General features: G+C 34.5%; 2 protein-coding genes across 9 annotated transcripts in view; one reads left to right on the top strand and one right to left on the bottom strand.

The window, feature by feature from the left end:
- Nucleotides 1-2,319: 2,319 nt before the first annotated feature.
- LOC149422927 (targeting protein for Xklp2 homolog) lies at nt 2,320-9,801 on the bottom strand. The gene is made up of 2 exons (XM_089632777.1): nt 9,591-9,801; nt 2,320-4,384 (listed from the first exon to the last, which is right to left on the bottom strand). Exons 1-2 carry the CDS (start codon nt 9,717-9,719, stop codon nt 2,735-2,737), a joined length of 1,779 nt encoding a protein of 592 aa, XP_089488903.1. The 5' UTR covers nt 9,720-9,801; the 3' UTR covers nt 2,320-2,734.
- A 970-nt stretch (nt 9,802-10,771) lies between these two features.
- Nucleotides 10,772-12,887, top strand: part of rdx (BTB/POZ and MATH domain-containing protein rdx) — a 308,082-nt gene continuing 305,966 nt past the window's right edge. For all 8 annotated transcript variants that reach the window (XM_089632370.1, XM_089632367.1, XM_089632369.1 and 5 more), the window contains exon 1: nt 10,772-10,946. The gene's annotated coding sequence lies outside the window, so the exon portion shown is untranslated. The remainder of the gene's footprint in view (nt 10,947-12,887) is intronic.

Genomic DNA, 12,887 nt, shown 5'->3' with positions numbered 1-12,887 from the left:
GAGTCAATTTTTTTTACAAATCCATTTGCGGAAGCGGCAGTGTTAAACTCGATAGATAATTTATGTCGCCCTTCCGGTTTAATTGAACCGTTAACAATACCAAGGTTATTATTTTTTGAGTCAAATACGAATTTTCCAAAATCCAAAGGATGAATAAGTTTTCCCTGTTCAGTTCTCTGAACACTAACGATAAATGGACCGGAAGCTGAAGCAGGATAAAGTAAGTCAGTACTTTTTGCATTATCGCTAGTTAAAGTACTTGGCTGGATGTTACTATTGGTGTTAAGGTCGTTAGAGGTCGAGGTTTGTTGAATCGGGGGTATAGATTTAACTTTCGATGGAATGTGAAGGCTACGCGATGGTCGTCGTTTACGAGATGGGAGCGCAATAGAAACCTGGCTCGTATTAGATTCCGAATCAGAAAAATCCAATATCGACACTGGTTCGGGAGGCCTATCTTCGTCTTCCTCCATTATATAAAAAAAAACTTAACTTTTAAAAATTAAACTGAAAAAATAATACGCAGTCTATTTTATTGACTGTACAAACAAAAACAGATTAGCCGTAAGCAGGAATGCAAACAAATAGGTATACGATAAACAAAATTAAATAAAATGTAACAATAATCTGTTATCTGTATGCGGCACAGGAACGGGCGAACGGCACTAAGCAATAGGTACACACAACCACTGCTGACCGCGGCTCGAATCGGACTTTTGTGGATAATTTAAAGTTTACCCAAAATAATGTATGAAAGAAAACCAAGCCTCACAACTCGTGCCGCTAGGAGGCCATGGTGTAACATGCTGCCATCAGAATGTATGGGAAATGTCAGAAGTTGGAGGTATTATTAATATTATATGGTATTTTAGTAGGACTACTAAAACAGGATTATTTCTAAAGTAATTCCTCCCTCATACTTCACAGGATCATTGTAAGAAATTTTGGTGTTTAAACTTTGTTTCGACAAGGGGTACCAAAATTTTACTAGCGCCAGGCTCAGTCCAGAGCTCAGAGCCGGCCCTAAACAAACACAATTAAAGCTTTTTTTTATTTTTGTAATAACTTAAGGAGTCCTCAAATTGTAATAATGCCGGGGCACCGGCAAGGCAAGGGCCCTGGGTTCGAGTCCTAGATGTGACCGTATCTTTTTCTGATTTTTCTGTTTCAAATTTTCGTTTAGGAATCGCTAATATTATCTTCAATAATTAAATATTTCAATTAAAGCTATTTGCTTATAAAAATTGAACTTAAAACAGTTTAAAATAATGACATAAATTTTTAGTACACCCACTTCTATTGTTAGAAATAAAACAAAACTATTAGAATACATAAATCAATTTATTTGTGTTGACATAAGTTTACAAAAACAAAATTTAAAGAATAATAATCAACAGGTAAGTCATCAAATCAATGATTAATTATTTTAAATATAAATATTTACAATTTTCATTTTTGGACGATACCAAAGTATTATGTTAGTAAAATAAGTATCAAAATAAAATGTGACTTTTCAGGTTTCCCCTGTTATTTTATGTCTGAAACAGTCTTGAGCAAAAACTAATCTACAAGACACATTATAATGTTAGAATAAAAAGGCATCCTGGTGTCTTTTTAAAGACAGTCCCTTGAAAGTCACCATTGTTGATTGAATCTAAGTTTTTATCCTAAAGGTATTTTATATTTCCGCTGCAACATATTAGATGGTTGTTTATTTATGGCGGCGTCAAAATGGTTGAAGAATCATTTTGGTATGTCCTCGTTTATGAAATATATACAAACGTTGTGTTCGTCGAGTAATTGAATTAGGTCAGATTTCAGAGTTCAGATAACAGAATTCGAGAATAAATTTCCTTTGGATAGTATACATTGCATTGTCATGTTGATAAATGATCAAGACTAATATATTAATGACCCCATTTTTAAATGGCGCGTTTAATATTTGTAGCATTTAAAATATGGAATTATCATAGTGTAAACAGCAGTAGTTATAAAGCATTACAACTAACGCACTTTAAAAATTCTAATATACAACTACATAATAGAAACATGAAAATTCAAATGTTTCTACTTAAAATATTTTTTTAAGTTATTAATTTAGCTTAGTGCCGTAAAATGATTATTAGTATTAGTTATATTAGTAGAGCAATATTAAAACTATTTACAACTATTTAGGCCAAGTGTCATTTTGCAGAAAGACAACCGTAATGAAATGAAATGGTTTTTAAAAACTTTGTTACAATTATTGATAATCAAATTAATGTTCACAACCTTCTGAGAACATTTATGTAAAATAATATTGACTGTTTTCTGGTCATTTAATACGGGATCCAACCATTAATAGAAATATATACTTCCATTTTAAGTAAAAAAAAAAAAAAAAAAAATACGATTTTTCCAACATGCATTCTAACATTCTTTCTGCAAAATGACTTTCAATTATAATTAATGGTTATCAGACAAAATAAATTTCTTTAAAAAGCAGGAAAAGCTACCAAAAAGTATGAAGGTAATATTTATATTTTAATAATATAGACAAATTACAATACTAATAATTTTTTAATCTATATTGAAATAACTGAACTGAAAAAAAATATAAATGCCTACATTTTTACACAAATCTTTTTAAGGATTACATTTCTACTAAAACTTCACAGTCTACAATATTATGTCACATGTTTTATATTTAGAATGGCCACCAGATCTATGCAAATAGTAAACATCTGCGATGTTGTTATTTATTTAATGTGAATTTGGGTGGCGCTGGCCTGGTCAGGGGGGCTTCAGATGGGTGGATCTTGACTGCTGCGTAGTGTTTAACGGGGGCTGCTTTGTGAACCAACTGAGCCCTAAAGGCAGCATCTTCCATCTCCTCTCGGTGGGCCCTCTCCTCCTCTGCTAGCCGCTTTAATATCTCGTGTTGTTCCTCCTTTTCCTTTATTTTCTGATTGAACGCATCTCTCTCTCGAGCTCTGGTTTCAGTGGTCAGTTGTACCTGGCAGGGTTCCAAAACAGGCCTTTCTTTCTTGGTTGGAACAAACGGTTCCTTAAATAGAACTAGCGGAGGGCGCGCTTTAAAAACATGCTGTTCCTCCGACACATTTTCTTTGTTCTCCTTTTTGAAATCAGTTCTTTTTTCATAAATCCTCGGCTTAGGAGAAGGAATCTTGCTATTCTTAAGAATAGCGGGAAGGGGATTGGCGTGGAATTCCCGCAATCTTTTTTCTTCATCATAGTACTGTTGGATTTTTTCCATTTTCTTGGTTTGTCTTTCTTTATCTTTCTGTTCAAAGGAAAATGGCTTAGGCTTGCGCGGATGCAACATATTCTTCTGAGCCAAGGGAACGCCGACATGCCCAGCATGGAGTGGCTCAGGCGGCATTCCATCAGATCTGAATGGAACTTGCAGCGGGCACTTGAGGCGCTTTTGAGGAATCAATGCAGATGCTTCCTTAGAAGATTTGGGTACGCTTTCCAAAGAGCGAGAACGGTGAGCCATGAACGTTGGCGTTTTCGGAATTGTTGTTAAGGGGATAATTTTTTTTGGTAGCCCGGATGGTTTTTCAAGGATATGCTTAGGTACTGGTCGAGCAGTAAACACTATTTTCTTCTCGGCAGGTGCGGGCTTCTTCATTATCTGGGTTAGTTTGAAAGGTTCAGGCTGAGTGTTGGGCCGACGTTGCACGGCGGGAATGTTGGTATTACCGTAAAGGACAGCCCTGGAAATTGGCATAGCTTTGATGTGATACTTTTTGTATTGTTCCGCTTCGAGCTCTTCAATATCCTTTTGAGACAATGCGGTCACTGGACGTACTCTAGTCTTGGCCAACAGGGCGGGTGATTGAGGAATGGTAGACTTGAGTTGCTGAACTCGCTTTCGGTTAGCGGCTGCATCCACTGCTCTATGATCCTGTATTCTCGAAGAAGAATGAAATCTCTTAGGCGTGTCCCTTTGAAGATGGTAAATAGCTTCGGCCATGGATACGAATTTAGCAGTGGTGTGCAAATTAGTCTGAGAAGAACATGTAGAAAATGATTTCAAAGACTTCCATTTGGCACTTGTTAAGTTAGAAGAAGATTCTTCTTGGATTGATGTGGAAAGGTTCATATTTTGGAGAGCGTCATCCAACTGGCTCATGTGAATAGCAACTTGTGTATTCTGCATGATAGCGTTCACAGACATGGATCGTCTCCTGAGGCCCCTCTCTCTCTGCCCCTGCTTTACTTCCTCCTCTTTGGGTGTAACTGGTTCCAGCTTTACCTTAACCTGGCATTCTGGAGCCAGCGTTTCCTCCACACTACACGGAGCCAGGCCATTGGGGGAGATCATTTCCTGTTTTATTTTAATGGGTTGAACAAAGCCTTGGGAATTTCCAGTGTTGGCCTAGAAACACACAAGAAATAGACATTAGGTTAGCTTAATAGCACCGACCGGTCGGTGGCCGAGTTGACATCGCGTATGGATCCCACGACGTAGTGTGTTCAATTCCTCGGCTGGATAAGTCCTCCATCACAACACAAGCAACATTTTCAGCTTCCTGTGGTGGAAGTAGGAGATTTTCAAATATTGTCAGGTTATTCGTAACCCGGGAATGTTTGTCTTTCTTTTTTAATTTTTTTTTATTAAATTTAAAATTAAAAATTTGAAAAATTAAAAATTTGAAAAATTAAAAGTTTTTGAAGATTTTTTTTTAGGAACAAAAGAAGTGTTTCTTGAATGATAAATTCTCCTCTATTTGCACAGTAAATATTTCAAGGAAAATTTAAATTGTGGCATTATCGCAAGAATGCATGCTTTGTCATTCGTCGGGAATTAACTCAGACTGTTTGGAATTTGAATCATAATTGTATGGGATTTTATATTGGAGGTACTTAGCTATTCAGTCACACATTTTCATTATTTACATTTGCACGGCGGTATGCAAGCTCTAATAGCTTTAGTCAGAATAGGTTCCAGTGGCGGTTAGCGGACTTGAAAAGTGAGGAGTCACAAACATTGCAAACTATTACCTACGTCAAACTATAATAATGTGAAAACGTGATCAAGTTAATTACTAGACGCACACACATACATTGAAATAATCCAAATAGCCGTACCGATACATTGTTACTTTGGTTTGACAAGGTTCTAACTGATATTTTGGACCAAACTGACCTTTGAATGGGAAACCGTTTCTTTAGCTCATATATACATACAAAAAAAATTTAAGTCATTTTGATGAGTATTATGCCAAAGTTCTACCATTAGACACTTACAATTTTAATTTATTTTGACAAGGTTCTTATGTTCATTTGAACCTTGTTCGACTGACATTTTGTACCTAACTAACAGCAGATAGAAACCAAATTTGTTTGGATTCAAAAGGTGTGTTGCCTTTTTGTCTTTATTTTAATTGTTATTAACCCTTCAGGCCTCTGGCATATTGACCGTTATATTTCTTAACCAGTGGAACGCCGATGGGTCTCTGGAGAACATGCGAGCATTCTAATAATATGATCCTTATTAGAATAATTTGCGATGCGATTTTGACCTTAATGCTTCGAAAAATGTATGAAAAATCATCATCGTTTGGGCTAATAAAACATTAGCTTCTACTAATAATTTTCAGTTTTATGCTCCGGCCTTCGACAGGTTAATAATTAATCTTATTTAAAACAATCCATTTTAGAATGATACACTGAAATAATATTTTTCCCTGATACACTGATATCCCCTACGATTAAAAAAATTTAACAATTACACAGGTCTGCAACGTTTTTTTTTTCTTTGAAATAAGAGGTAATTCCCATGTATTTTTGGTTGCTGAATTCGGGAAAATTATCAAAAAAATTCCATCACGTAAGGTTTTTCCGCAAAACGCAAAATACTGTGGGATTGCCTATCTTAAGTCGCAAAACGGGGTTTATTGCGGAAATATATATTTTTTATTATTTACAACTTATTATAAGATAATATTAAGTTTTATAGACTGAAACAAAACATTTAGTAACTCATGACGATAAAATTAGTCAGCTTTGAATCATATATATTGGGAGAGAGCCTCGAAACCACAGCGATGACTGCTACTTTTGTTCGTGCAATGTGCAAGGGTATAATACCAAAAATAAAAAACAAATTCGCTACCCAAACATAGATTCAGCACTCCGCCCAGTCCCTCACGGACCTGGCATTCCTACACCACAAGAACCCCAAAGCCTGGACGATTTGCCATCATCAGAAAGTGAATCAGAAGAAAGTTCTAGTGACGAGTTTCAAGTAGGCGACTCCAGTGGACCTCAACAATTTTCTCAAGCTGAATTAAATGACCTGATCCGAGATTTAAAATCTTGGTGCAGTTAGTGAGAAGCAAGGTGAGAGGTTTCACCAAGATATCAAGGAAATGGAGAGAAGGTATCAAGGTCGATGGGATATAAATATGATGGGCGACTACTGCTGGATGCTGCATAGCGAAAATATAATGTCCCACAAACGAAAAAGCATAAAACGAAGCTTCCAAACTAAAAAAAGCATATTTTAAAAAGATTTATAATTGCATATGATGTAAATAAAATATATTATGACTTAAAATTAATTAAATTTGTATAATTTTATGATTTTTTCTTTTGAACATTCCCTACAGAAGTAGTGTAAGGCGGGTTTTGCCTATATTTTAATTTCCACTTTGCGGAAAATCCTTACGTGATGGGTCACAATGGATGGCATTCTCGAATTCAGCATTCCAAAATACATATAATTCAACCATTACCATTTACAAAAAAAATTCAAAAATGTCAATTTGCAGACCTGTGTTATTTAATTTTTATTACAAATTTAACTACTTTTTAGTAGTTTGATCAACGGGTGCTTTTCTTTCAAAATCTTGTTATTTTAAATTTACGAGTACTGTTAAACCCACAATGGGTCGGTGATGACACAACAATTTATATGAGCTGTTCCAAAAAGCGAACAAATTGTCTCTGCGGATAATCGCTGTTTGTTCCCAAAAACCGAACAAATTAACTTCACTGTTTATTTGTATTTGACATTATCTTGTTGTAATATTGCCCAGAAACTTTATTTGAAATGAATGTGGAAGAATCGCAACAAAAAATAGAAAGCATTAAGTCGGAAACACATTATTAAAACCCGACGCGACCCGATGAAACGCGATGCGTGTTGAGTCGAATCAAATGTATTGTTTTCTTATGACCAGAATCACACTATGAACACCCGACATGGCGTCGCGTCGGATGTTCATAGTGTGATTCTGGTCATAAGAAAACAATACATTTGATTCGACTCAACACGCATCGCGTTTCGTCGGGTCGCGTCGGGTTTTAATAATGTGTTTCCACCTTTATTGTTGTTGAAATTTCTCCTTTAAATTAGTTGGAAACATAAGCACAGATTCTTTCTGTTCGATGATGGTGAAAAGTCCAGAAGAATGTTTTCATTTCAGTATTCTTTAGCTGTAAAGGTGACATCTTGTGTTATCTTAGTTAATGCTAATGTCTCCTTCTGTCGGTTCTTGATAGCCTCCACATCAAACATTATTTTAGAGGAAATTAAAACTGGAATACGGCTTGAAAAATATGTTTCTATTATTGTTGGCGAATCTACTATTATTTCCCAGAAGTGCGAAATGTTCACTATATTCCGCTAGCTGGATGAAAGTAATGGTATTATTCAAGAGAAATTTGTGGGTTTAACTGACGTGAGGTCAAATAGATATGCCGGTACACTTTTTAACCTCATCGAAAACAGATTATACAATTTTGACTGCAAGAATAAACTGACTGCTCAAACTTACGATGGTACTAGTGTAAAGAATAAACTGACTGCTCAAACTTACGATGGTACTAGTGTAAATATTTGTAAAAATGCCAAGTTTTTACATAATCATGCGCAGTGTTACCTCAGTCAGTAAGCTGGATCCGTGTAACAGAATACTAAAGATGGTGATGGAGTATAAATCGAAACTGAAAGACCTTGTTTCTAGTATGATTGACGATGATGAGCAATGGGATTCCGATACCGTCGTTAGTGCAACAGGACTACCTCGATATTTATCTGATTTTAGTTTCAATTTTCATTTACAAGTATTTCCGACATTAACCAAAGAGGAAGATGACAAGAAACCGGTGACTGAAGAAATAAATAGAATAGAAAGTATATTGAAATAATTGACATTTTAACAAAACATACCTAAGACCGATTTGCAGACACAGAAAATTTGATATACATGGAATTATTAGATTTTCAAAATTTTATGAATTTAGACAATGTTTCCTGGAAAATTATTTGAATTGCTTACAATATTATGGAGAATATTTAGATTTAAGAATAAAGAGTGAACTAGTTTATATTTATTCCTATCAGAGTTTCATTTGCATTTGGAATTGAATGCATATTTAATCAACAACTTAAAAGTTGTTCTTCCAGAAGTGTATAGTTTGATGACACTTATAGCTTCAGCAGAAAATTCATTTTCCACAATAAAAAGGATACAAATATACAACCGCAGCACAGTGGGCAAAGACCGACTTTCATCCCTTACTATCATCTCTATTGAGAAAACACTACTGCTGGCCGTAAAGAAGAAGACTAAATTTCACGACCGTGTCACTAATGAGAAGGAGCGTTGAATCAAGCTCAACTTTAAGTAAATACTCAAGTACATCATGGATTTTTTGTTTATTTATCAGTGACAAGAAATTTTGGATCTGCAATTATGGATGTTGCATAGCGTTAAGAATTTATAGAGCTATTAAGCTACTTTTGTCAGTAATTGCAACTTGTTCGTGAGCTAGTCAATAGATTTATATAGTTTTTAGTATACCTATACTTATTAATTGTCCAGCATCCCTTCTAAAAATTCACCGACCGCCACTGGTGCCCAGCTCTTCCAGAATGGACACATTTGTCCTCTCGCTGTCAATGGAATCCTGAGCATTGTTCTCCAGCTCTTTCATTTCGAGGGCTATTGTATCATATTCGAATGCTATAGACATAAATTTACTCGGTGCTTCTCAAATGAATTAAAATAAAGCTTTAATGGCAATAATCTGGCAACTAACAATGAATGTAAAATATTAATACGAATTATTGATGAAGAAATATTCATTTAGCTTGGAAGGAATAAGAAATTTAAAAAAATGGAAATATAATCTGAGTGGTTCTGAACACCAGGCAAATTAGCGCGTGCAAAATTTGCACAGTTGTCACAAATCCAATTGTCAGCTACAAGCTAAATTCCCCGCCCTAGCCTTTAACTGTCATTAGTTTTTGACAATAATTATGGTGAATCATATTATGTTTTTATTGCGAAATTATGCATGCAACTATTTAGAAACTTTACCTGTAGGATATAATGATGGAAACAAGGAGGCATAATGTTGAAAGCGTGGGTGTCTACAAACTAACAACACCAAGTTTTACTAATTTATTATGACTTTCCGTTGAGTTGAATAAATATTGCAGAGAATATTTTCAAATCAAGAGGATAACCATTTACATAAAAAATCATTTCTACATTGTGTCCACCGATAAAATTAGCGACTAGAATAAAAATATTGTTCAAAACAAATACACAATGAAACAAGAAATGTACCTGAGCTCCAAAGCCGCGTCCGTTGGTAGTTTCATGATCCACATCGAAGTATGATTCGGAGAACTCCTTGTCGTATACGTTATTCAAAATATCTCCAGACGATGGAGAAATATAGCTCCATGGATCCATGTTGGAAGATTTTATTTTAGAGAAGACAGAAACTCGCAAATCGCAATGAAAATATTAACCGATTTTAACGACTGACAACCGTTTCGCCTCTTTCGAATTTTGAATGTCAAGTATTGCCATAGTATTGCTGTACTTAATTATAATAAATAACGAAGTGGTACAAATCGGGGTAGGTAGTTTTCATTGTGGAGATTTTCATGAATATTTTTTGTGAATGAAATTTAACAAGTTGGAATATATTTTAAGTTATGTTGTGAAGATTGAGTATCATCGTCAGTATGAAATTTAGGCGCAAACTAATTAGCCACTGAGATATTTCCATGTTAAGTCACCTAAAATGACTACAATTTTTTTTCAATGCACTTTATTTCAAATTATAAAAAAAAGATTTTTGCATATTTAGGAACACTGACTTTTGAATCTCATCTAAGTAATCTTTTATAATGAAGTTGTGGGTGGCAATGTTAATAAAAAAATGTTTCTTTTTAGGTTTTATGTTACAAAAATGCTCAAAACTTCGATTTTTGAAGGTTAATTTTCTAAAATTTCCCCCGTTTTACTGGATATTATAATACCCGGTAGGGCCCGCACCACAGGTTCAACTCCGGGGTTTACAGAGCTCAAATAAGGCCCTGGATCTAGCAGGTAAAATCTTGTCATATGTCGAGGATCCGTTTCACAGCGATTAGAAGGAAGCAGGGACGGAAAGAAAGATAAGAAGTTTCCGCATACACAACCAAAGCCATTTCTAGGAACTCTTTAATATTAAATCATTATCTTTCACCAGGGTGATGTGTTTTATGTTTTTTTGTTAAAAAAGACGACGTACTTGCTTGATTATCATTATAAAAAATGTGTACAAAAGTGATAAATATAATATTCTGAAATGGGAAGAATGAATCTTTTGAGGTATCGAAGTATAATAAAACCAGAAAAAGGTAATTTTTCCAGTAACATTTTTAAATATTGGTAAAAAATGTGGGTAGGTACTATTACACTCATAAAAAGCTGACCGTGAATTTTTGTAGATAGTATTTATTGATGGTAACACTACTAAAAGTGACTTTTGGGCAGTGTAATTTTCGATATTTTTGTTAAGATTTTATAAATTATTGTAAAAGTGATATTGTTTTGTTATCTTTTATTGTGTGTTGGTTTAATTTTACAATTTAAAAGTGACGACAAATCTAGATACTTCAAGTCTTCGTTTGTCTCGCATGCTGATCGGTGAGATAACTAACCTAAACGTTATTCTTTTGTCCTTGACATTTCTGTATTGTTATTAACTTTTTTTAAATCTTATATATCCGACCGTTCATATATTACGCGAATTTTCTTTATTTGCAAAGGTTTGTGTATTTTGTAAGTTTTTATTTTAGGAAAAACCAGACTTTCGTTCATCAGTATTATTTCGTACGTCTTGAGTATCTCTGTGTACCTACAGCAAATTCTTGTAACATTGTTATTTTTTAATTTAGAGTTTTCTTTAACATACTGCTATTTATAATAAGTTTTCTTGATTTTTATTATACGAAGCCGACATTTCCAGACAGTAGTAGTCACCATGCTTTTGCACAAAGTTTGTATAGAATAAATTATGACAGCTTTGATCAACCACATTCTAAATAGCTTGCTTTTAATGCTCTGGATATATATAGGACTTGCACGTCGATGAGAGATGCCGTATGTCTTCAATCAAAATTGTTTGTTTTCTCTGCATTACGGACTAAGTATAAAATAACAACATAACGGATAAATTTAAAAAAAAAATATTTTTACTTGTGATAGATACCCTTTTAGATTATCATACATGGGTGTGGATTTTAAATAAAAATAAATACTCTTCATACATATTAGTTTAGGAATTGAAATACAACGGGATATCTCTCACTTACAAAGTTTAAAAAATGGCTCAGCGGTCTTCCCATTCCAAAATGATTTTTCTTAATTCTGTATAAAATAATCACCTCTAACATTTCGCTAGGGTGAAATGCAGATTACGCCAAACTCTGGGAATTGAATAAAAATACACTTTCTAGATGAGAAAAGTGTGTAGAAACTCATTAAAAAAGAATTAAGGCGCGGAAGAATAAATTGAGGGAGATACAGCCGATCAAAGTTTAATAAAATTGCACTTCGCGATCTGATATTATGACCATATTAGGACAGTCCGCCGCCATATTTTGTCACTGTTGTGTTGGTAGACCTAATACTAACATCAGCTACATGCGATTGTAGCCGATTTCGTGGGGTAAATTCATAAGGCGCGTAATTATGAAAAACAGAATTAATAATATAATGTAATCAGGTACTGGAATGGAGAATCTCGCCAGACAAACCATTTAAAAACGTAGGCTGTTTTTTAAAGTAAAGATAACATACACAAGCTCAAGTTACCACCTAACCTAACCTTTCTAGCGGGCTTGTGTATGTTAGATCCGGTTAGGTTAGGTTAGGTTATGGGGGGGGGGGGGGGGCAGATCCGGCGCTGGGTTTTTTAAGGTAGTATTTTGTTTTTCTCCATTCCAGTGCCTGATTACATTATATTATTAATTCTGTTTTTCATAATTACGCGCCTTATAAATTTACCCCACGAAGTCGGCTACAATCGCATGTAGCTGATGTTAGTATTAGGTCTACCAACACAACAGTGACAAAATATGGCGGCGGACTGTCCTAATATGGTCATAATATCATAGCGAAGTGCAATTTTATTAAACTTTAATCGGCTGTATCTCCCTCAATTTATTCTTCCGCGCCTTAATTCTTTTTTTAATGAGTTTCTACACACTTTTCTCATCTAGAAAGTGCATTTTTATTCAATTCCCAGAGTTTGGCGTAATCTGCATTCCTCCCTTTCGCTATTCATTGAGGTTTTATCCTGTCTGTATAGTAAATTCTTCCGTCATGATACATTATATTATTATATATATCTCAAATGTCTCAATGAAAATGAAAATAAAAACAGTTGTAATATACCACACTAAACATGCAATTTTTTTAAATTTTTATTATTTTCCATTTATGACTAAGACAAAGTAAGATGTCTTTAGCAGGTGGAAATGCAGAACCCACTTCCATTTTCATGGCAGGGTACCTTATTACATAATGATATTTAATTTGTAATGTGCCCTTGGGGTAATTTGTGTGAATAAGTTATAGCCATGT

Source organism: Hesperophylax consimilis, chromosome 6 (assembly GCF_061612785.1).
Source record: "Hesperophylax consimilis isolate HC1 chromosome 6, BYU_Hcon_1.0, whole genome shotgun sequence".
In the NCBI taxonomy this organism is placed as follows: Eukaryota; Metazoa; Arthropoda; class Insecta; order Trichoptera; family Limnephilidae; genus Hesperophylax; species Hesperophylax consimilis.
The sequence above is the reverse complement of the archived record's forward strand: the minus strand, read 5'-3'. Positions and strand labels throughout refer to the sequence as shown.

Coding starts and splice junctions, on each gene's coding strand:
- LOC149422927 (XM_089632777.1), bottom strand. CDS start 9,719: ATGGATCCATGGAGCTATATTTCTCCATCGTCTGGAGATATTTTGAAT. Junction 4,385..9,590: donor GACGCGGCTTTGGAGCTCAG/GTACATTTCTTG, acceptor GTGTGTTTCTAG/GCCAACACTGGAAATTCCCA.